At 43.0% G+C, this 23,662-nt stretch overlaps 1 protein-coding gene across 15 annotated transcripts in view; it reads left to right on the top strand.

Moving 5' to 3' along the window:
• KMT2C (lysine methyltransferase 2C) overlaps window positions 1-23,662 on the top strand; it is a 187,442-nt gene that overhangs the window by 146,870 nt on the left and 16,910 nt on the right. For all 15 annotated transcript variants that reach the window (XM_041486406.1, XM_041486454.1, XM_041486464.1 and 12 more), the window contains 13 exons: window positions 68-187; window positions 2,224-2,362; window positions 2,622-2,836; window positions 2,951-3,024; window positions 5,617-5,799; window positions 6,429-8,297; window positions 9,362-9,687; window positions 10,458-12,277; window positions 13,334-13,445; window positions 14,388-14,466; window positions 14,586-14,649; window positions 17,856-18,088; window positions 21,585-23,270. In XM_041486406.1, the coding sequence (XP_041342340.1) occupies window positions 68-187; window positions 2,224-2,362; window positions 2,622-2,836; window positions 2,951-3,024; window positions 5,617-5,799; window positions 6,429-8,297; window positions 9,362-9,687; window positions 10,458-12,277; window positions 13,334-13,445; window positions 14,388-14,466; window positions 14,586-14,649; window positions 17,856-18,088; window positions 21,585-23,270 (6,920 nt within the window). The remainder of the gene's footprint in view (window positions 1-67; window positions 188-2,223; window positions 2,363-2,621; window positions 2,837-2,950; window positions 3,025-5,616; window positions 5,800-6,428; window positions 8,298-9,361; window positions 9,688-10,457; window positions 12,278-13,333; window positions 13,446-14,387; window positions 14,467-14,585; window positions 14,650-17,855; window positions 18,089-21,584; window positions 23,271-23,662) is intronic.

Here is a 23,662-nt window from a genome sequence, read left to right as displayed (position 1 = left end):
CTCCTTGTCTTTTATGGAACACAGTTCACAAGCAATGCCAGCAACTCATGCAGAGTGTTTTTTGCAGAGCTGGGAGGGAAGGATGTTGAAGATCTGTTCACAGCTGTGTTGAGTCCAGCAGCCCCACAGCCAGCTCCTCTGCCGCAGCCTCCACCCCCACCACAGCTCATGTCTTTGCACAGCCAAGGTATGTTCCTCTGGTGCTTCTGTGGGCAGCAGCCTGGCCAGGAGAGTTGTGCACATTTCAAATGCTGATGTGGAAGTAAGACTGATCTTACGCTGTGCTAAATTGTGGAATCTGCCATTGTTAATTTGTGAAATACTATTCTAAACCTGTTCTGAAGGGAGTATGTGATTAACATCCATGTAAATGTTGCTAATAGAAAAGGACAGTTATTTGAGATTTTTCTGACATATTGGTGCTTTTACTTTAGCTGACACTTGGTTTGGAAATGAGTCTTTGATAAAGCATGTGTTCTCTTCTGACTTCACTCTTTAATTATTTTGGAGTACCTCCTCAAGAGTAAGGCAAGAGCCTATGTACACTGATGTACTGAGTCTTAATATCTGTAAGAATGCAGTATTCATGTATTAGCTAGACCTAATAGAAAGGAGACTAAAAAAATTTAAAATTTATCTTGGAAATTATACTTTATTTTTCTTCACTACTACTAAAATTACCATGAGTTAGATACAGCATCTTGCTCTTGCATTGAAGGCAAGAGATAGATTGATTTTATTAATGTTATCAGTAGAGCTGTTTTTTTAAGCAGTATGTGGGAATGTAATCTTCAGACATCACCTCTAGTGGGTTTTCCATGAGCTCATGTAAAGAGTGTCCACTTTGATACTGGTGCTACAAGAAGGACTATGCAAATTGATTTGACCAGTGAATTAATCATAAGAAGAAAACTGATTTGTTTCCTAGTTGGATCAGTTTTCATAAAAAAAAAAATACTTCAAAACCTCTTAGAAAGGAGAGTGTTTTGGGTAAATAATAAGTTGATTTAAAGCAAAAGATAATGTAGATACCATTGCCTGTTTCCCAGTTACTTGAGTACTTGGGGATAGCTCCAGTATTTTAACTCTTTAAGATTGTTCAGCTCCTCCCTGTGGGAACTGCCATGCTAACAAAGTTTTGGATTTACTCTTTGGTTCTGCTCCAGTGGAATGATCCACAGATAAATGCTTCAGTAGTGGTGCAACTTGCATCTAGTTTCAGCAATTTCAGATAAAATTATTGCTCTCCTCTCATAAAGCCACAGTGCAGACCAGAGCCCTGACTCCATCCTGTTTGTTTGCCAGTCTTCAGAGTTAGTTACTGTGCTTACCAGCACAGTAACATTCTCCTAAATTTTGTGTTACTACTGTAGTTGCTGCATAGCTTACATAACCTTCAGATCAGAAACAGTCACCTAAAATGGGAGTATGATACAGTGTCATTCTGCAGATACATCTGATTCCTGAGCTACTTTTGTGCTTTTAAGGAAATTCTGGGACAACAGTTGTAATCTCACTTAAGTGATGGGATCCAAAGGCCAGAGTTAATTCTGTGTAGTAACATCTGCAAATACCATCTGCTGGAATGAATCTGCCTGTGCCTCATTTGTAATACTGTAATCAAATAAATAACATTTTCTGCCTTCTTACTGCTAGACTGGACATTTAATTAGAAAATGTTAATGCTCGTTTGAGTAGAGTTATCTGTTTCATTGGTTACAAATTAGGGAGTTAGTAGATAATGAGGCTTACTTTGGTACAATGCTCAGGAGTCTCAGAAGAGGAGATGTTTAATTCAGGTGGCTAATGATCATCCTGCAAGGACTGAAAACTACCTTCTCCCTGGCTTGCTGCTTGTGACTGGGTCTAACAAACATGAAGAACATGAGATTTTAAGTTTATTACCTCAGTATAAAGTGCAGTACCATGGCATGGGCTACTGCAAAAGTTTTGGGAATCCATTTTTGAAAAGAATTGTATTTTAGACAAGAAAAACAATGTGTGCAGGGATGTGATAGAGTAGAAAAGGATCCTTTAAGTTTACAGGGAAGGATTTTAAACTGATATAAAATATTTCCCAGAAAAGTAAGGTCAGCACTGTAAAATTTTAAAGCAGTTTGTTCTTAGAGGAGACATTGTTTTCTCAGTGAAAGGTTCCACCTCTGCCTTAGAAGCAGTCACCCTTGAAAACTTAAATGAGTGACTTAATCTGCTTCTTTCCAGGAGAGAATACATTTCCAAGAGTGCCCCTCATGAATGGTCTGATTGGCCCCAACCCTCATCTCCCTCACACAGCTCTGGCTGCTGGAGGAGGGCTGGGCACCTTCTCTCCCATTACTCAGCAGCAATACACTGATGCCAGGTAAGTCCAGGTGGGGAATAAAAGAAATTTAGTGTATTTAGCATTAAAAAAAAAGTAATTAACAAAAACAGCTGGAGGGTGTTGTTGGTTACTAATAATGTGATATTATTAGTTCTTGAAGCCACCATAAAACCTTGTGTATTCTTGCAGTGTGTTCACTGCTGAAATAGCAAACAGAATGAGTACCTTGCTAATTGAGGGTTGGTTTGTTTTGTTTTTATACAATCTGTAAAACAAACCCTCTTTTCTGCTCTGACAGAGATAAGAATCCAGCATTCAATCCAATGGTGAGTGATCCCAACAGCTCATGGGCACCAACTGCTCCACCTCTAGAGGGGGAAGGTGATACCATGTCCAATGCTCAGAGAAGCACCCTGAAGTGGGAGAAAGAAGAAGCTTTGGGTGAAATGGCAACTGTAGCACCTGTTCTCTATACAAATATCAACTTCCCTAACCTGAAGGAAGAATTCCCAGGTGAGTGATTTACTGAATCAAGTTGAATTTTGCAGTAATTGGTGCATCTTGATTTGAAAGTGTTTCAAATAGACTTACCATAGCCTTGTGTATTGACACATTTTTTGGTTGCAGACTGGGCTACAAGAGTGAAGCAAATTGCTAAACTGTGGAGGAAAGCAAGCTCTCAAGAGAGGGCTCCCTATGTGGTAAGAACAATTCCCACCTGCATTTGCATGCTTCCAGCAAACATACATTTCATTTATAAGGTTGTGTTGTTTTGTTCTGTTTTTAATAACTCAAGTTCCAGGTTTAGTGATAAACCCTTACTGCAAGAAAACCTTTTTAATTTAACTTCTAAGTCTGAATACTTCTACCTGTATTCTTTGTTTTTCAGTCTTGGAATAAACTATATTAGTATTGTGCAATCTAAAGACATCAGCTGAGATGAGAACATTTGTGACTCTCACTGCCTCTCAGCTGCCTTTGATTTATGCCTCAAGTCATCTTTGCTCTGTCTCTTTCTACACAGAATCTCACCAGTTTCTTCAGAAGGATAATAACAACTGATCATGAGATTCCTCTCCCTTTCATCCTCCCCTCTCACTGGGCTATTCTTTTTTTACCTGTTAGAGCTGCTGAAGTTTTTCAGCTGTTGAACTAACAATTCCAGAGGTGTCAGTGCTCACATCTCTGCTTTCCTCATTTACTTCTTTCTACTCCTTGTGTTCTTGCTTTGCTGTTCCCTTTCTCTGCTTACTCTCTTGTATTGCTTTGTATGGGAACTCTCCTAATATCTTCTGCTATTCATTTTTCTGGTACCATTTTGTGGGGAACATGAAGGACTCCATTTTTCTCTCCAAAATCATTCACCTTCTTCACATCTGAGCTAAGTGACACACAGGTACTTGTAGCAGCTATCTGGAGTTACATGGTCATTGATTTCACCCTGCAGAACTTCTGCCATTCAGAAGGGCTGACCCTTAAGCTTTGTTGAAGCCTCTGTTGAGGCCTGTGTGCATCCAAACTATTATTGATTCTTTTGGACTTTCCCAACAATTGCTGGCAAATGTACTTTCCTTTAACTTCCATTCTCTCCTGGTTCTCATCTTTGTTTCTTCACAGCAATAACTGGATGGTCATTCTCACTTTGCAGGTTTCTGTGGATTTTGCAGTTTTCAGTCTCATACCCTTCCCCTACCTGTTCTTTTTTCATATAGTCCCATCAGTAAACAAACTTCATTCCTCTGCATGTTGATGACTTAGAGTTTAGCAGTACTATATCATCTTCTGCTGTCCAAATTCAAAATTGCTGTGGTCTCTAGCTTAAGAGGATAAATCATATCCCCAACTCATTGTGAGAAGTGGAGTTCTTGATCTTTCTGAAACCCTTTCCACTTGAAAGAATAATTCTCTCGTTTTTTCTTTGTATCACTGAGGCATCATCATTATTCTGCTTTTTATTCAGTGTTGCAATTTCAGCACCTTTGGACCTCTATGTCACCTTGCCCATGCTGTAGTTAATGTTGGTGAAGGAAGGTGATTCCTTCTTTGTAGTATTTATAAGATAATACCCACTTAAATGGGTGGCATTTACCACTTCACAATTATTTCTATTACTGATGCTTTATTTTTCATTGTTCTTAAAAAATGCAGTCATATCCTTGTGATGGGTATCCAAAAGTCAGCAACAAAAATTACTTCCCTTATGTACAGGAGGAGAGAGCATGCTCCTGCACACAAGTAATTCCACAGCAAGGTGTGGTTAATTCCTCTCAGAAGAGTTCTGCTTCTGCCATGCAGCTCCTGCCGGTGTTCCTGGCATTGTGCACACAAGAAGCTGCTGTGGTTCCTCTCCTGAGGGACTTACACTCTGAAGGGTTGAGTGAAGGCTGAAATGAAATTCTGAGGAGTACTAGTAAATTTTCACTGTAGGCTTTTTACTTTACTTAGCATGCACAATCCCATCACTTACAGGGAAAAATGACAGTGATTTTTCTGCTGCTGTGACATTGGTGCTCTCATCCATGTCACTATTTCATTGTTTGGGGGGAAGTATTAAAGCCTTTTCCTCTAGGCAACCCCTACTTGACAGCTGCAGATAAATTTGTGAAAAAGAGGATGTGAGGGTTTGGTTCAGAAAAGAAATCACATCCTAGATTGGTGGTAAAACAGGCTCTTTGAAACTTCCATTAGATACTTTGAAGTGTCACTATGGCTGTAAAATGCCTCATTGAAGAGGAATTGCTGTGTCTCCATACAGTTTTTCCTGATCCATAAGCCCATATCCTATGTTTATACTGTTAACTGTTAACAGACTCAGATCTTTAGAGGTCATTTAATGGACTAGACTGTATTTTTCTTGTCATTGAAGTTCTCCACATTAGTGGCCTTTATTGATCCAAACATCATCTGCTGTGCTCAGCCTTCACGTTGTAGACCACACCAATATGTGATTGGAAAGGTAAACTGGTGCTATTAACGATTTCTTGGCACAGCACAGTGCCTGCAACAGACACCCTCCTGTACAGAAAAGCTTTGCTAATAGGTTTACTAATTTACTAATTGCTAGTAACCTCTTAGTTCCTTCCATATATATTAAACACAGAATTTCCATAGAGGTGTGAAATTTTTCTGTTTGGAATTCTTTCCAAAGTCCATAATGTCATTTCCACGAGGATGTGTGTGATTAAAACAGGCTGTACAAATAATTTGGTGATAGATTTTGTAGGAATAACAGATGCAGTGTGCACACTTAATAGAAGAAGATAAGTCTAACTGAATCTTTTCTCTTTTTCCAGCAAAAAGCCAGAGATAATAGAGCTGCTTTGCGCATCAATAAAGTACAGATGTCAAACGACTCCATGAAAAGGCAGCAGCAACAGGATAGCATTGATCCCAGCTCACGCATCGACTCCGACCTCTTTAAAGATCCATTAAAACAGAGGGAATCAGAACATGAGCAGGAATGGAAATTCAGACAGGTGTGTAGCATTTAAGGTGTTTTGTTATTTTCTCCCTGCTTTTTTTTGCATTGTAGGAATCTGTTGTAGTAAAATCTATTTGAATCTTTTCTTTGTAAAAGAGCGTACAGTCAGCCATTCTGCTTGGGAAGAAAATAGATGTTATCAGGACATAAGCTTGTTTGTAAAAAAACTTTTCTTTAAATTTTGACTCTTAAATCCTGTGTATTATAGAAACAGGTTGTTCTTTCTCTGCATGGGTGGATGCTGCAGTAGGTTTTTATTACATACCCTGTATTGCAGTAACTTTGTCCTGCAGACTGCTGCCTCACATGGGGCTGGATGTCTCTCAAAGCACACCCCAGCGCTGCATGTCAGTAACCTTTGTCTCCAGAGTATAAGGTTGGAAAGCAGTGATGCTCTTTAGGCAACCTGGGAAATGCTTATTCCCAGACAAGCAAGATGCATGTCAAAGTAATTGAACTTCACAAATAGCTGAACTCTCTGCTCCCTTTGCATTTAAAATTTGCAATTATTTGTAACTGATATTGGATGTGTCCTGAAGTTTTAATTATAGATTCAGTCATTAGAAAGATTTTGTATATCCTAAACTTAGAAGTGTAACATATTTCCTCATAATTTTAAAACAGCAAATGCGGCAAAAAAGTAAGCAGCAGGCCAAAATAGAAGCCACACAGAAGCTTGAACAAGTGAAAAATGAGCAGCAGCAACAGCAGCAACAACAGCAGCAGCAGCAGCAGTTTGGTTCACAGCAGCTCCTGAACCAGTCTGGCTCAGACACACCCAGCAGTGGGATCCAGAGCCCCTTAACGCCGCAGACTGGCAATGGAAGCATGTCTCCTGCGCAGCAGACATTCCATAAGGATCTGTTCACAAAGCAGCAGCTCCCTGCTACGCCCACACCGGCGTCCTCAGATGATGTGTTCCTAAAGCCACAGGCCCCACCTCCCACTCCCACCCGAATCCCAGTGCACGATTCACTGTCTCAGTCTCAGACTCCGCAGACATCATCACAACAGATGTTTTCTCCAGGTTCCACAAACACAAGGCCTCCTTCTCCGATGGATCCCTATGCTAAAATGGTGGGAACACCCAGACCAGCACCCATCAACCAGAACTTTGTCAGAAGGAACACCATTGCCCCGTTAGATTCCTGTGCAGCACAGTCTTCCATATCTCGGGAGCCGTCGGGAAGCAGGCCCTCGCCAGTCAGGGACTCATGTTCTTCATCTCCAGGTAGCAGTGATCCCTATGCAAAGCCACCAGACACACCCAGGCCTGTCCTGCCATCAGAGCAGTTCTCCAAACCGCTGGGAGTCCCACGGTCACCCATAGTTATGGAGCAGTCAGGGAAGGTTCCGTTAGCTGCTGGAAGCAGCGATCCGTTTACTAAGCCGGCTCCTAGGACTGACACGTTTCAGAGACAGAGAGTAACCTCTGCTGATGCCTATGCACGGCCTCCATTGACTCCAACTCCTGCTCCTGTGGATGGGAGCCCTGGACCTTTCAAAACTCCTCTGCGCCCTCCTCAGTCCCCGCAGGATCCTTACTCCTCCATGCCAGCCACGCCCCGGCGCGTTGCTGTCGATCCCTATGAAAGGCCCCCTCTGACGCCCAGGCCCGTGGATAACTTTTCCCATAACCAGGCCAATGATCCCTACAGCCAGCCTCCCCTGACTCCCCACCCTGCAATAAAGGAGCCTTTTGCCCATCCGCCGCGGATAGTGCGGCAGCAGGGTGATTCTTTCCCTCAGTCTGGGCCCATTTCAAGGCCAGCTTCTCAGGACCCTTACTCCCAGCCTCCAGGTACTCCTCGGCCAGTTGCTGATCCTTATGCCCAACCCCCAGGAACTCCTCGTCCCACCACGGTGGATCCATACCTGCAGCAGCCACCAACACCAAGGCCTGCTCAACCAGCAGATTTGTTTGCTCAGTCCCCAGCAAACCAGAGACACTCTGATCCCTATGCCCAACCTCCTGGAACACCACGGCCAGTTCTCAATGATCCTTACTCTCAGCAGCCAGCAACCCCAAGGCCAGGCATTCCTGAGGGTTTTAGCAGACCTGCCATGACAAGGCCAGGACTGGTAACAAGTAGAGATCCTTTCCTGCAGACACCACAGAGCAGGTTGCAGGGCACTTTTGTCAGGCCATCAGACCCATGTTCTCAAACTCCCAGGTCTGCAGGACCTGCAATAACAGATTCCTTTAGCCATGGTGCAGCTACTCCAGCACATGATCCATATGATCAACCACCAATGACTCCAAGACCTCAGCCAGAATCTTTTGGAACTGGTCAGCTGGCCCATGATGCTGCTGAACAGCCACGGCCTGGATCTGAGGGGACCTTCAGTGCATCTGGAAATGCTCCCATGACTTCTCAAGGACAACAATTTCCCAAAGTTTCACAAGTTCCTGGCCCAGCACCCACTACGGGAGTAACAGATACACAGAACACCATGAATATGTCTCAAGCAGATACTGAGAAGTTAAGACAGGTGAGAATTCTGATGATACTAAAATTCTGGAAGTAGAAGAATTTCCCCAGTTTTTTGTTAATACTTAATACTTCCCCAATTTTGTTAATACTTGAAGTTTCTTGCCATTAAATGTAACTATGTGTAAGATAAAAATTCTCTTAGTTTCCTTAATATGTTTGGTCCTTCTGGGTAGAACCACAATATACAGAAGCATCAATAATTTTCAAGGAGTTTAGACAAGATCCAAAAAAAGAAGCAAAGGCTATATTTGAAGCCAGTGAATACATAGATGGTTGGTCTGTAATAGTGCTTTTAGCTACAATCTGAGGAAAAAAACACCAACATTTTAAAAGGTCAGTTTGTTCTATTCTGTAACAAATGAGGTGTGGAACTGATTATCAGTGACTTGTCCACTGGCTGGAGAAGGGAGTACAGGCAAAGATCTCAGACCACATGTCTGACTTTGCAGTTGGCCAGAGAGTTGAGGTCAATCCTTCCCTTGGTCGCTGCTCTTCTTGAGGAACATTGACTCCATGTCTCTGTCCATGAATGTCTGGCAAAGAGCTCAGAGATAGAATTACATTCAGCTTGGGACAAGCTGCTCAATCTTTTGTTTGGAAGGAGGGATGGGAAGTGAATTTAATGAAAACCAGTGGTTTATCATAGTGGTTATCACAGAGAGTTAAGAGTGAATTCTGCAGCTATGGTGCAAAAACCTTTTGCTGAATTTTCTTAAGTGGACCTCTAGTCACCTTTGTCTCTCAGAATGCACTTTTCCTGTGGTGAAAGGGCCTGCAGTACTGGAATAGAAAAATTGAAAGAGAGTTGCTTCCATGTTAAATGGTAGAATGGGATCACACCATACACTTTACCAAGAGCTCTGGATGTTAAGTTGGGTTACCAGCACCCTGCACCATTTTGACCCTCCTTTTAATTTCTGAGGTGATTGTGGTTGTTTATAATATTTTCCTGTAACAAATGAAGAATTTATTTCCTCCAAAAGGCTCAACCTAGCAGAGTGTAACATTTCAAAAGATGTCAGTTGCAGTGTCAAGTATAATGATTTATTTTCTTGTAAACAGCGCCAGAAGCTCCGTGAGATTATTCTACAGCAGCAGCAGCAGAAGAAGAATGCAGTTCGCCAGGAAAAGGCCTTGCAGGACGCAGCAGCTCCTCCCCATGCAGCCCCTCTTCAGCACTGGCAGCAAGACAACTTAAATCAAATCTTTAACCGCCCTCCTCCTCCCTATCCTGGGAATATTAGATCCTCTGTGGTCCCTCCAGGTGGGCCAAGGTTCTCCATGTACCCGAAGGAGCAGCGTGGGCCGTTCCCTGGGGATGGGCAGTTCAACAGGCCCCAGTTTCCAGGAGATATGAACACCATGGGAATGAGACCTCACGGTCTGAGGTAAGCTCTTGGATCTCTTAAACTCAGGGTAGTACAGGGATAGTTAGAGAAAGGGGGCTTTTTGGAAAGGGTGGAAAATCATCTACAAGAGCTGGTAACCTTCCTGAACTCTGTACGTGCAGTGGGTTTTCCTATACTATTAGAATGTGTGTCTTATACTAAGTATTTTACACTGTTTTGTTTGGAGTAATTCAGAAAAATAAATGCAGAACTAGTCAAACTTACGTGACTTGAAACATCTTGTTGTCCATGGCTTTTGGGGCATTTCTTAAAAAAAAAAGTAAAATACTTTATTTTTGATGTCTTAATAATGAATAAATTCATTTCTAATGAGTATGTGATCAAACATCAGCTTCTGTCTGTGGCATTTCTACAGTGAATGCTACAATTTAAAACGAATACCAGTAGGAACAGTCTCAGAAATTAATTTTTTCAGTATCTGGATTTATTTCAGTAATTTCTAAATCCACACACTGAAGTTTTTTTACTCTGAATTGCATTAACATGTATTTTAATTACTAGGTTAGTTCTGACTGTCAAGAGTTTTCTATCTATTATTATTATTGAAATTGAAAGCAGGTTGTTTATTAAACATAATTAAAGCAATTATTTTATTGTAGTCATAAAGCTCATTTAAATGTAAGTATAATTAGTCAAAACATTGATTTAAATATCTTGATGAATTCATCATGTAAAGCATTTTGGTGAACAGTTACTTAGTCATGTGAGACTGAGAAAAAAGATGATTTGCCTTTCATGCTTTATTTTAGATACGGATTTCCAGGAGGTGGTCATGGTCCACCCTCGGGCCAGGAGCGTTTCCTTGGTCCTCAGCAGCCCATGCAGCGCCCTGGAGTTCCCCCACAGCTGAGGAGATCCCTGTCTATTGACATGCCCCGGGCAGTGAACAACCCACAGATCAATAACGCATCCGGCATCTCGCAGCATTTTCCCCCGCAGGGAATTCCGGTGCAGCAGCACAACATCCTGGGGCAGGCGTTCATCGAGCTGCGTCACAGAGCTCCTGATGGCAGGCCAAGGCTGCCCTTCAACCCCGCTGCTGCCACTGTGCTGGATGCAGCAGCTCAGCACCAGAGGCACCCCGGCTTCCTGCCCAGGCAGGAGTTCCCAGGCCCAAGACAGGCAGAACCGCTGAGGCACAATTCTCAAGGAATCCCAAACCAGTTGCAGATGGCTGCGAGTTTGGAGCACATGTCCCAGTCCCAGCAGGATCAAATCAATCCTGAGAACCCACCTGCACTTGTAATGCGTTCTCTGGGTCAGCCAGTTGCTGATGCATTCCCAGGACCATCTTTGTCTACATCTGCACCAAGTGATGAATCTGCAAACTTGCAGATTCCCAACCAGCCAAGTGATGGTCTAGAAGAGAAGCTTGATCCTGATGATCCTGCTGTAAAAGATTTGGATGTGAAAGACCTTGATGGGGTTGAAGTCAAGGATTTAGATGATGAGGATTTGGAAAATCTGAACCTGGACACAGAGGATGGGAAAGGAGATGAACTGGACACTCTAGATAATTTGGAAACCAATGATCCTCACCTTGATGATCTTCTGAGATCTGGGGAATTTGATTTAATTGCATACACTGACCCAGACCTTGATGTGGGGGATAAGAAAGGAATGTTTAATGAAGAACTAGACCTTAGTGTCCCCATTGATGACAAACTAGATATCCAGGGCAAGGCAGAAGAACCCAAACAGAAAGAACAAGGGGATACAACTGTTGCCCCTGCTGAGACCCAGTCTCCACCAAAGAAATCAGCTACAGAAAATGAAATTAAAACAAAAGTACTTTCCCCAAACACTCAAGAGGAAAAGAAGAATGAAAATGAAAAAGGTGATGGAAATACTGAGTCCACAAGTACTCAACAGGCTGCTGAAGTGGAGTTAAAGGATGGGGAAAAGGCTCCTGCACAACCTGCTAACCCAGAATTCCCTGACAAAACTCCTGCTGTTCCTAGTCAAGATACAACTGTGCCTAGTCCTGATGCTCAGGGATCTGCTCCACTGCCTGTTCAAGGAGCAGTAAGTTCCTGCAGTATTTCTGGGTCCACCCCAGTCCTCTCAAGTTTGCTGTCTAGTGAAAGCTCAGACAATGCCGAAGCAAGAACTCTGGGATCTCCATCTCAATCTCTGCCACCCACACAAATGAACCATGGATCAGGTATTCCACAAACACTCATGACACCTGCTGGACAGATCTTGGAAAACACTTTAAATTCCAATCTGCCCATGGTTCCACGAATGAACCATAATTTTTCTCAAGGGTCACCAAATCCAGGATTTATTCAGGGTCAGTCATCTAATCATAACTTTGGGACAGGACAGACATCTAATCAGACTGTGGCTGTACCAAACCGTCCTGGTCCCAGCGGCATCTCTGGTCCCCAGCAGATGATGCTCCCTCAGCCCCTAGCTCAGCAACAAAACAGAGAGAGGCCACTTCTGCTAGAGGAACAGCCACTTCTTCTGCAGGACCTCTTGGATCAGGAGAGGCAGGAGCAGCAGCAGCAGAGACAGATGCAAGCCATGATTCGCCAGCGTTCGGAACCATTTTTCCCCAATATTGGTACGTGGGTGTCCTGTTTGTGTTCTGGTTGGTGTTCTAAAAATGCAGCAACAAATAGTTAAATAATCCACAGGACTGCCAGAAGCAGGTAAATTTGTAGAACTCGAAGGTGGCATAATAAAAATCAGCCTGCCCATTAGGTACGAAAGGAGTATGGAAATTGAGCATGTGGGTGGAATTCTGAACTCTGTGGCAAAGCTTCTGTTGCCATTACCAGGATCAGGGTAGCTCTGCTATACTGATAATGTTTGTGACATCAGCTGTGTCACATACTCTCTTTATACTTTAGGTTCTCATGAGACAGGGAGTAAATGCATCCTTTGTCAGCAACATAAAGTGATCAAGTGCAGTAGCTGACCTTGATACTTGATCTATCAATTTTATGTTTATGGTTGTTCTATGACTTTTTTTTTTTTTTTGAGTATTTGTTGTGTCATAAGGAAAGGGATTATCAAAACCCACAGTCTAGGCAAGGCCCCGAAATATCACATATAATTCTGCTTGTACTAAAAAAAATAAGAAAAACTGTGGTTGCTTGTTTAATATAACCAAGCAGTTTGAGCATTCATATCAAGACCATCACCATTATTTAACTGATAATGAAACACTAAATTTTGGAATTGTTTAAGTTGTAACTACAGTGATCATCGAGGCCATTCTCATAGTGCACTAATGATGGTGTCTCAGTTGCCAGTTGAGATCACAGGAACAACTCCTCTTCCTGAGTCTTAAAACCATAAATAGAATTTATTAATCTGTTAGGTCATAGCCAGATTGGGTCTAGAGCCCTTCTCAAGACTCTCAGACTGACCTGCTTTTGGTTGTATGTTGTGGCTGATAACAAAGGCAGCTGTTGCTGCACTAAATTCTACAGGATACATGAAACTGCTTATTAACCTTGAATATCAAAGTGGGGAGGACAATTAATGTGAAATAGGAATGGAGTTAATGTTTTACTGTAGATTTACACATGAACTAAATGTAAACAAGTAATTTCCTTTTAATAACTTGTGATGTTCAGCTGTGTGATTCACTGCTGCTGATTTTGTCTTACAGATTTTGATGCGATTACGGATCCCATAATGAAAGCAAAAATGGTGGCTCTTAAGGGGATCAACAAAGTCATGGCACAGAGTAACATGGGGATGCCACCAATGGTCATGAACAGGTAGGCAACTCTTGACACCATTCTTTAGGACTACAGAACATAAAAGGAAATGACTGTGCAGGAAATGAAAAAAAAATTATTTCTGTTGTGTAGTTCGCATTTGATGCTAACACAGCATTATCTCCTAGGAGTAAAGCCAGTGTGGCAGTAGGGAACTATAAAAGGTATTCAAATGCATCAGATTTGTGTTCCAGTTGTAATGTCATGGGTCAACATGGCCAACATGTTGATGCTCTTCTTGTTTTCCCACTTGCTAATTAGGTAATGACACATCTCCCACGGGTTGTGCTAGAAAACTGGGGGTGGCCATGTAACAGTGGAAGCTCATGTTGCAGCAAGTCATTTAACGCTGGGTATAAATAAGATTTTAGCCCAAGTAGTGGAAATTCCATCCTCTCCTTAAATCTCTTCTGAGGACAAAAGGAGCCATGAACTGTGCAGGCTGTACCATGACTGTCCTTAGGGTGGGTGGGGAGTCCAGGGGCCAGGGAGAATCTGTGCCTGTTCTTTTGGTGTGGCCCTTCAAACTGGATTTTCTCTGTCCAGTGCCCCATGATAACAAATGGCTTACCCAAGGTACACTTACCCAACTGCAGTTGACTGTGATGGTGGCCATGAAATCTAAATGCATTCAACTGTTTTTCTTTAAATTATAAAATATTAAAATACAAATACAGACTTTTGTGTGTGTGTGTTTTCACTGTTCTAGCACAGTAGGTCATGTTTACTTCATCTCTCTGAAAAATGTAAAATGCAATCGTTTCAACCAAGGGCAAAATGCTATCTGTATTCTCCAGATGTTGAAAAGGTTTGGTACAGAAGTTCGAGTGCATGTCTGTATAATATTTGGGTGCTTTGTTTAAGTTGAACATTATAAAGTTGTCTCACTCTCCTAAAATGCTGATTTGCAAGGTTACAATTTCTCTTTCTGTTTATCAATAGGTTTCCCTTTATGGGTCAGCCAGTGCCAGGGGCTCAGACCAGTGAAGGCCAAAATCATATGCAACAGGCAATTACACAGGTAATGCAACTTGATATGGGCTTGAAACAAAACTGTTCAATAATGATCACTAAGTTTTGAGTATTTTAATTGAATCATAATTCAATATCCTTGTCTGTCTGTTTTACTGAAATTTCTAGGATGGAAGTTTGACACCTCAGATTTCTAGACCTAATCCTCCCAATTTTGGTCCTGGTTTTGTCAGTAAGTAAAGATTTCATAATTTATTTATGGTTTGTTGGGTTTTCTTTCATTTTACAGTTCTGCTTTCTTTAAAATGAGCTATCCATAGATGGATCCTCTCTCAAAAAAAAGATCATTTTAAAATTTGAGTCATTTCATCATTACAATGCCAGGTAATGATGGGGTGTATAGTAAATGCTGTTACCTTTTTTTTTCTAAAAGCTATCATCAACAAAACACCATAAAGAAAGAGGGAAACAGAAAATTAACATTGTTTGGATTTGTGTAAGAGCAATAATCTATTAACTGACTGCTGTATCAGAAACCTGGTCTTGGGTTGTGTTGTAATATTCTGAGCTCAATGAGAACAGCTGTGTATTGATGGAAATTTTTTATTTCAGAGGCAGAAAGTTTTGTGCAGCATCATTTTCATTTGAGCAAATACCAGAAAAAGCTTTCCAGGCACTGGTTAGGCAAGCCTGGCTGGTGAAGCACATTTGTTGAAAGCAGAAACACACTGCAGTAGCTTTTTGCATTCCATATTTCTGGCTGCCCTAGATCAATTGTGAATCCTAGTCTCTGTGATTAGAAAGATTTATTAGTAGAAATTAAAGCAGAGCATATGTTGCGAGAGAAAGACCATGTGTAAAAAAGTGTTTCTATTACTACAAATACTTCACTTGATATTTGTGAATAAGAAACAGAAGTAAATTCCTTCACATTTTCCAGAAGCTGGAGTAGCAGCACTGGGTATGTAATAAGGAGCTTTGGCAATATTACCTTTATTAATTATTTGTGTTGTGATTCCACATGGCACTCAGCATGGCCCTGCTCTGGTTGGGTGGTGGTGGCTTCTGAGCACTTGAGTAAATCTGGTTTTCAGTTCAGTAGTAGTTACTCTTACCTGGAACTCGTTAACATTTCAGTGCTTTCATGCTTCTCATGATACTCTCAGTGTTTCCACTCAATTGTCCCCTCAGTTTTTGGGATCAGTTCTGCAGAATTTTTCCCTGAAAGCGCCTTGAGGCTGTAGCTCACCCTGAGTAGGTTTAGTTGAGGTGTTCAATCAAAGCTGTCAGTGACACAGTGAGTCATGGAGTAGAAGGTGGCAGGGTCTGGAGCACAAGGAAGACATGGTTATATTGAAATCAGGGAGCTGTGTGGTATCTCTGTTAAACGAGGGTCTTCACAAGGAAGATCTGTGCATATACTTCTGGTGTCTCAACTCACTGAAAATGTGATCAGGAGACAAATGACACCATCACCAGTGTTCTCTCTTGCTTTCTGTGCTTAGTGCAGGTCAAGTGTTATCAGTCATGGTTGTTTTGCCTCGAGCTATCCATAGATGGATCCTCTCTCAAAAAAAAGATCATTTTAAAATTTGAGTCATTTCATCATTACAATGCCAGGTAATGATGGGGTGTATAGTAAATGCTGTTACCTTTTTTTTTCTAAAAGCTATCATCAACAAAACACCATAAAGAAAGAGGGAAACAGAAAATTAACATTGTTTGGATTTGTGTAAGAGCAATAATCTATTAACTGGCTGCTGTATCAGAAACCTGGTCTTGGGTTGTGTTGTAATATTCTGAGCTCAATGAGAACAGCTGTGTGATTGAATTTTTTTATTTCAGAGGCAGAAAGTTTTGTGCAGCATCATTTTCATTTGAGCAAATACCAGAAAAAGCTTTCCAGGCACTGGTTAGGCAAGCCTGGCTGGTGAAGCACATTTGTTGAAAGCAGAAACACACTGCAGTAGCTTTTTGCATTCCATATTTCTGGCTGCCCTAGATCAATTGTGAATCCTAGTCTCTGTGATTAGAAAGATTTATTAGTAGAAATTAAAGCAGAGCATATGTTGCGAGAGAAAGACCATGTGTAAAAAAGTGTTTCTATTACTATAAATACTTCACTTGATATTTGTGAATAAGAAACAAAAGTAAATTCCTTCACATTTTCCAGAAGCTGGAGTAGCAGCACTGGGTATGTAATAAGGAGCTTTGGCAATATTACCTTTATTAATTATTTGTGTTGTGATTCCACATGGCACTCAGCATGGCCCTGCTCTGGTTGGGTGGTGGTGGCTTCTGAGCACTTGAGTAAATCTGGTTTTCAGTTCAGTAGTAGTTACTCTTACCTGGAACTCGTTAACATTTCAGTGCTTTCATGCTTCTCATGATACTCTCAGTGTTTCCACTCAATTGTCCCCTCAGTTTTTGGGATCAGTTCTGCAGAATTTTTCCCTGAAAGCGCCTTGAGGCTGTAGCTCACCCTGAGTAGGTTTAGTTGAGGTGTTCAATCAAAGCTGTCAGTGACACAGTGAGTCATGGAGTAGAAGGTGGCAGGGTCTGGAGCACAAGGAAGACACGGTTATATTGAAATCAGGGAGCTGTGTGGTATCTCTGTTAAACGAGGGTCTTCACAAGGAAGATCTGTGCATACTTCTGGTGTCTCAACTCACTGAAAATGTGATCAGGAGACAAATGACACCATCACCAGTGTTCTCTCTTGCTTTCTGTGCTTAGTGCAGGTCAAGTGTTATCAGTCATGGTTGTTTTGCCTCCAGAAAAACATCAGAGAGCAGTGGACTGCACGTGGCAGATGAGCGTTTCTCATTTGAAAGAACAGCAATGCCTCTAAATGAGAGGCATTTATTTTGGGGATACAAAATGGCACTGGTGCTGAAGGCCCCATGCTGAGAGCTGACACTGACAAAGTGGTTTTTACAAAGACAGTATATTTCTTTCACTTCATGAATATTTGATGTTGTTCATCATTTTAATATTTTTCTTTTGAGTTGTAATAAAAATAAATTTTGTATGTACAACAGTTTTCTGCAAACACCAGAATTTATTAGGCCATGTTTCCTTTATGTCCTTGTTCCCTAATCTTTTTGTACTTGAGTACTTCCAGAGATCTTCCATGTCCCCTCTTCTGTGGCTGGACAGGGAATCACTGGATTCTGTAGCAGTTCTCAAAGCCACATTTACTCACTGGCAAATGTGTTTCCTCTAACAAATGAAGTAATTTGGATATCTGTCTCATTTACGCAAGTCATTCCAAGAACATACTATTTCTTGAAATACCTGTCAAATTTGGCTGAATTTGACCACTAGTTTCTTAAAATAAGGAGGGGAACCTGATTGTTAAACTTGAGTTTTAAAAAGTAGGATGAGTCCTCATCTCCAGGATGAGATCATATCACACTTCATTTCCCTTCTCTCTAGATGATTCACAACGAAAGCAATACGAGGAATGGCTGCAGGATACACAACAACTTCTTCAAATGCAGCAGAAGTACCTGGAGGAGCAGATTGGAGCCCACAGAAAATCCAAGAAGGCTCTTTCAGCCAAACAGCGCACGGCCAAGAAAGCCGGCCGGGAGTTCCCAGAGGAGGACGCAGAGCAGCTGAAACACGTTACTGAGCAGCAAAGTATGGTCCAAAAACAGCTAGACCAGGTAATCATCTGGAATCCAGACTGTTCACCTTGGCACTGAGCTGTCACAGTGGTAGTAAGTCTTTCCTTTAAATCTTCTGAAAGACACAGTAGAGCTCTTTCTAAAGGAGCCGCTCCCTGTTTTGTTCTGTGTGTGTAACAGCATTGCTCTGGAGTGTAGGTGACACTGGAGCTGCAAAAGGAATATTCTGTGGCAAACATTATGACAAAAAGCTGGGTTAGTACTTTTGGGAAGAAGGGAATTCCTTGGCAAAATGACTTGCAGCAGAGTTCTTGGCACCATGCCAAGCAAAAATGAAACCTTCAGAGAAAAGTTTTAGCATGCAGGGCTTTGTTTCAGGCTTGAATGAATGTCCTAACCCAATCTTCTTCTTTTTTTACAGTTTGAAAATCTGTTGTTATTATATCTAGTATTAGACTAGTTTTGTGGTCTGTCTCATTCCTAGATGCTAATCATCAGTATTGTGTCATGGAATAACACAGGTCAAAGGGATGTCTGGAGATCTTTTAGCCATGATCAAAGCAGAAGTAGCTTCACGATTAAATCAGGTTACTCGGCACCTTGTCAGTCAAGTTCTGTAAGTCTCCAGGGGAAGAGATTTCCCAGCCTTTCTGGGCCCCTGTTTCTACATGTAACCACTTTCACTGGGCTTTGTTTTCCTTTCCTTACATTCAGTTGGAATTTCACGTATTGTAACTGTGATAATAGTAAGATAAACCTGTGATAGTTTTGTTATTATGCTTTGCCCACCAGTAGTTACTGCTGTGTTCCTCAAGACTTTTATTAAAAATTACCTGGCATGATTGTCAGGATCAACTAGTCCTGTTGAAAATGAACATGCTTTAGAATTATCCTTTACTAGTATGAAAGAAAAAAATTGGCAGCAGACAGCTTGGAATGAAGTCCTGAGTAATATCTGACCCTTGAGTTCTCCTGGGTTGCTTCAAGACGAAGTATGTGCTGGATGGGATATTAGTTGGCTTATCTTTCCAGTGTGTGGAAGAGGGATGGAGTGGGTAAATTATTTCTACATAATTTTTTTCCCCTTCCACAATGAATCACAAGTAGAACAAATGCAGAAAAAATCCCCTTTAAGCAATCTTTTTTTTTACATACGACAGTCCAATCTTTTGTTGGAGTTAGACTGAAGTAGCAGCTGTTAACCATGACATTGCTGGCAGATCCATTTACTGCCCCATAATTAAGGTTCTCCTATTTGTAAATTTCAAATTTAAGTTTAATCTGCTGCTAGCAGAAGTCATCCACTGCCCTTTAGCCACTGATTTAGACCAGTGGTTGATTCATCCACATCCTAAGCCGCATTTTGTTCTGTACCTCGTAGGAGCTTAAATGAGGTTTAATGCATAGTTTTTACCACCTTCTATTGGAAGCAATTTGCCACTCTTTCAAATCAGATCAAATAATTTTTCTTCAATCAAGCTCCTGTTAGTTTTTGAAAAGTCTCTGTATGTATGGAGAGAGAAAAGATCTCCTGGATCCCTGGGAGTGGCTGGTCCTGGACACAGGCACAGAGGACACGGAGCTGACTGTGCCCCAGGAGCTGATGTGAGTCGGGGTTATTGGCCAGGCATGGAGCCACGCAGACACTGCCAGATGGCCCCTGTGGCACTGTGTCTGTGCTCACAGGCTCTGCCCTGCCCTCCCTGCCCTGCTGAAAGCTACAGCTCAGCTCACGGCCTCTGGGTGTGCTCAGCCCTGGGCCTTGGACACCTCAGCTCGTTCCAGGGACAGTCACAGCTGATCCAGGCCCAGGAGGTTGTGGTGGTTTGGGGGCCTCGTGGTACAGCCCCACAGAGCCAGCATGGATCTAGTGCTGTAGGAGCAGGGGAAGCCCTGAAGCACTGGGTCTGTGCAGTGCAGATGGGTCCAGTCAGTGCCTCTGTGCAGTAGCACTGTTTATCCAGCAGTGTCAGTGCCAAGGCAGAGCTCATAAATCGTCCTGGACTTGGGATTAATGTGTAAATAACCTTTTGGGTGCATCTGTCCTGCAGCCTGAAGTCTGTCCTGCAGCCTGAAGTGTGTCCTGTGGCATCGCTGTTACCCTGAGCTTTCTGTCTTAGTCCTTTCTTCAGATAAAGGAGAGGGCTATCACACAATTCATTGCAGAGCTTTTCTATCCCTACATAAGCTGTGGAAGACATAATCAAATGAGCAGAAGTGAGAGGGGGATTTTCCATAATGTATGTATCATCAACCAGTGGATTGCAAATCCTTCTATTTTTAGTTTAGTTGGGTCCCTGCAGTGTTTCTGAAAGGCTCTTGCTTGTCCAGTTGACAGCGTTGTGTCCTTCCCTCAACTTCTCCTGTTTGTCTAAGCTACAAGGCATAACTTGCAGTGCCCATGTTGAGTCAGGGACAGTCACAGCTGATCCAGGCCCAGGAGGTTGTGGTGGTTTGGGGGCCTCGTGGTACAGCCCCACAGAGCCAGCATGGATCTAGTGCTGTAGGAGCAGGGGAAGCCCTGGAGCACTGGGTCTGTGCAGTGCAGATGGGTCCAGTCAGTGCCTCTGTGCAGTAGCACTGTTTATCCAGCAGTGTCAGTGCCAAGGCAGAGCTCATAAATCGTCCTGGACTTGGGATTAATGTGTAAATAACCTTTTGGGTGCATCTGTCCTGCAGCCTAAAGTGTGTCCTGTGGCATCACTGTTACCCTGAGCTTTCTGTCTTAGTCCTTTCTTCAGATAAAGGAGAGGGCTATCACACAATTCATTGCAGAGCTTTTCTATCCCTACATAAGCTGTGGAAGTCATAATCAAATGAGCAGAAGTGAGAGGGGGATTTTCCATAATGTATGTATCATCAACCAGTGGATTGCAAATCCTTCTATTTTTAGTTTAGTTGGGTCCCTGCAGTGTTTCTGAAAGGCTCTTGCTTGTCCAGTTGACAGCGTTGTGTCCTTCCCTCAACTTCTCCTGTTTGTCTAAGCTACAAGGCATAACTTGCAGTGCCCATGTTGAGTTTATTTTGGTCTTAAAATCTTAAATTTTCAAGCAGCAGTTGCAATTTTCATCTGATATGGGGTGTTTGAGGATCTGCTTGTGAAAAAATGGGAATATCCATCACTGTTTTCCTGCAAACTTTTCCTTTCCATTTACATCTTTTTAAAATGTTGCTGATGTGTGATCATCCATCTCACTGTTTCCCTTTTCCTGTCTGTTCCCAACTGTTTGTATTCTGTGCATGGAGGATAAGATCTGTAGGACAAGGATCACTGCTAGTTTAGGTTTGTATATTCTCTAGCACAGTGCAGTCTTGGTGTGTAATTAGAACTTTGAGATGCTGCTGTTTTGTCTGAGGTCTTGGGCTGGGAAGTATTTCTGATGAAATAATGGCTGTTTAGCATTAAAATCACTGCAGAAATTCTGGTTTGGCCTGAGTTCATTGTCTCCTGGAGTTACAGTGGTGAGTACATGCTTTATGCTGCTTGCACAGCCAGTTGGTGGCAGAGGTGAATAATGACTGTTTCAATGTTTAGATCCGGAAGCAGCAGAAGGAGCACGCGGAGCTGATTGAGGAGTACCGGATCAAGCAGCAGCAGCAGCAGCAGTGTGGGATGGCCCCACATTCCATAATGCCAGGGGTCCAGGCCCAGCCTCCCATGGTTCCAGGAGGAACAGCACCAGCAATGAATCAGCAGAGCTTCCCCATGGTGGCACAGCAGCTCCAGCATCAGCAGCACGCAGTGGTGATCCCTGGGCAATCCAACCCCACCAGGATGCCAAATATATCCGGATGGCAACCTGCGAACCCTGCGAGTCACATTTCCATGAATCCAGCAAGGATGCAGCCTCCAATGACACCACTGCCAATTACTCCTGGTGCACCGGCTTCTGTGCCTGGCCCAAATGCAGCTGCACAGTCAGGGCCACCCCCAAGAGTGGAGTTTGAGGACAACAACCCTTTCAGTGAAAGCTTCCAGGAGCGGGAGCGCAAGGAGCGCTTACGGGAGCAGCAGGAGCGGCAGCGCATCCAGCTGATGCAGGAGGTGGATCGACAGAGAGCTCTGCAGCAGAGGATGGAGCTGGAGCAGCACAGTATGATGGGGCCTGAGCTGAACAACAAAACATCCTTATCTCAGATACCTTTCTTCAATTCTGAGCTGCCTTGTGATTTCATGCAAACCCCTCGTCCCCTGCAGCCATCCCCACAGCAGCAGCAGCAGATGGGGCAGATCCTGCAGCAGGGTGCTGTGACTTCCCCTTCTGCCACCAATTTTATGCAAAGCACAGAGCGAAGGCCAGTGGGACCTGCAGCTTTTGGACCTGATGCATCTGCTGGTCCAGGTGGAGCCCCCAGTTTCCATAATGTAAAACAAACTCATGGGAATCTCCCTGGGGCTGCCTTTACGCAGAACCAGGTCAGGCCTCCGTTCCCTTCTGCTGTCCCTTCATCTCCGGTGCTGGGGGGCAGTGCCCCATGTGGGTCGGACACTGGTGTGCCCCAGGCTGCAAACATCCCTGTATCAGGCCAGTCTCTCATCCAGCTGTATTCTGATATAATCCCAGAAGAGAAAGGCAAAAAGAAAAGGACACGGAAAAAGAAAAAGGATGACGATGCCGAGTCCATAAAAGCCCCGTCAACTCCACACTCGGATATCACTGCACCATCAACCCCAACCATTTCTGATGCTACCTCCACCCCCACAGTGAACACCCCCAGTGAGCCACGGCACCAGGATGAACTGGAGTCCCTGGAGCTAACGGGCCCCTCGATATCCAACACAGGAGAGAGCTCCCCAGAGCTGGAGGGGAAGCTCCCCAGCAGCAGCAGCAGCGTGTCCCAGAAACAGCCCGGGGGGAATGCAGAGGCTGAAAAGGCTAAAATGGACACACCCACCAGCCTCCAAGAAGTTAAACTGGAAAAGGCAGAAACTGATCAATGCTCAGGTCAAGCTGAGCCTAAACCAGAAAATCCAAGCAGTATTAAGGTGGAGGAGGATAAGGTCACCTCACAGCCAACCTCTTCAGCTCCGAGTCCAGCACAGCCATCCGGTGCTCTGGCAGCCAAAGGGGAGTCAGGGAATGAACTGCTGAAACACCTGCTAAAAAACAAGAAGTCCTCATCTCTTCTAAATCAGAAACCAGAGAACAGTGGCCGAGCAGAAGAAGAGGCTTCTGGGGATAAAAAGTTAGCAGAGAAGCAGAGTCCAGCTGAAGGAATGGTGAGCCTGGTACTGGTTTTGTTACTCTGTGGTCAGCAGCAGTCCAGCCTAGTCTGTGCCTTAGTGTGGGCATGTGTGGGGACATAACCTACCTGTACAGGGGTGGAGGAAACAGCTTTAAGGAACTTTAGCCTCTTTCCTGCCTTTTCTCCACAAGTAAATCACTGTGTCAAGTAAAGAATATGGCTTCTTAGGTCAGCATATTCAGAAGTCACTAAAATGCAAAAAAACCCAATTTCTACAGAAAATTTTCCTCAAAAAATACCACTTCCTAATATTCAGGCAGGATTTTATAGTATGATTCCTAGTTACTGACTGGTATGTGTCTGTGCAGAACATGGTGTGTCTCCTTTCTCCTGTGTCTCCACCTGAGTCATCTATATGTTTTGTTA

This window comes from Pyrgilauda ruficollis, unplaced genomic scaffold, assembly GCF_017590135.1.
Source record: "Pyrgilauda ruficollis isolate IOZ18807 unplaced genomic scaffold, ASM1759013v1 scaffold12, whole genome shotgun sequence".
Lineage (NCBI taxonomy): Eukaryota > Metazoa > Chordata > Aves > Passeriformes > Passeridae > Pyrgilauda > Pyrgilauda ruficollis.
This window is presented reverse-complemented; position numbering and strand designations above follow the sequence as displayed.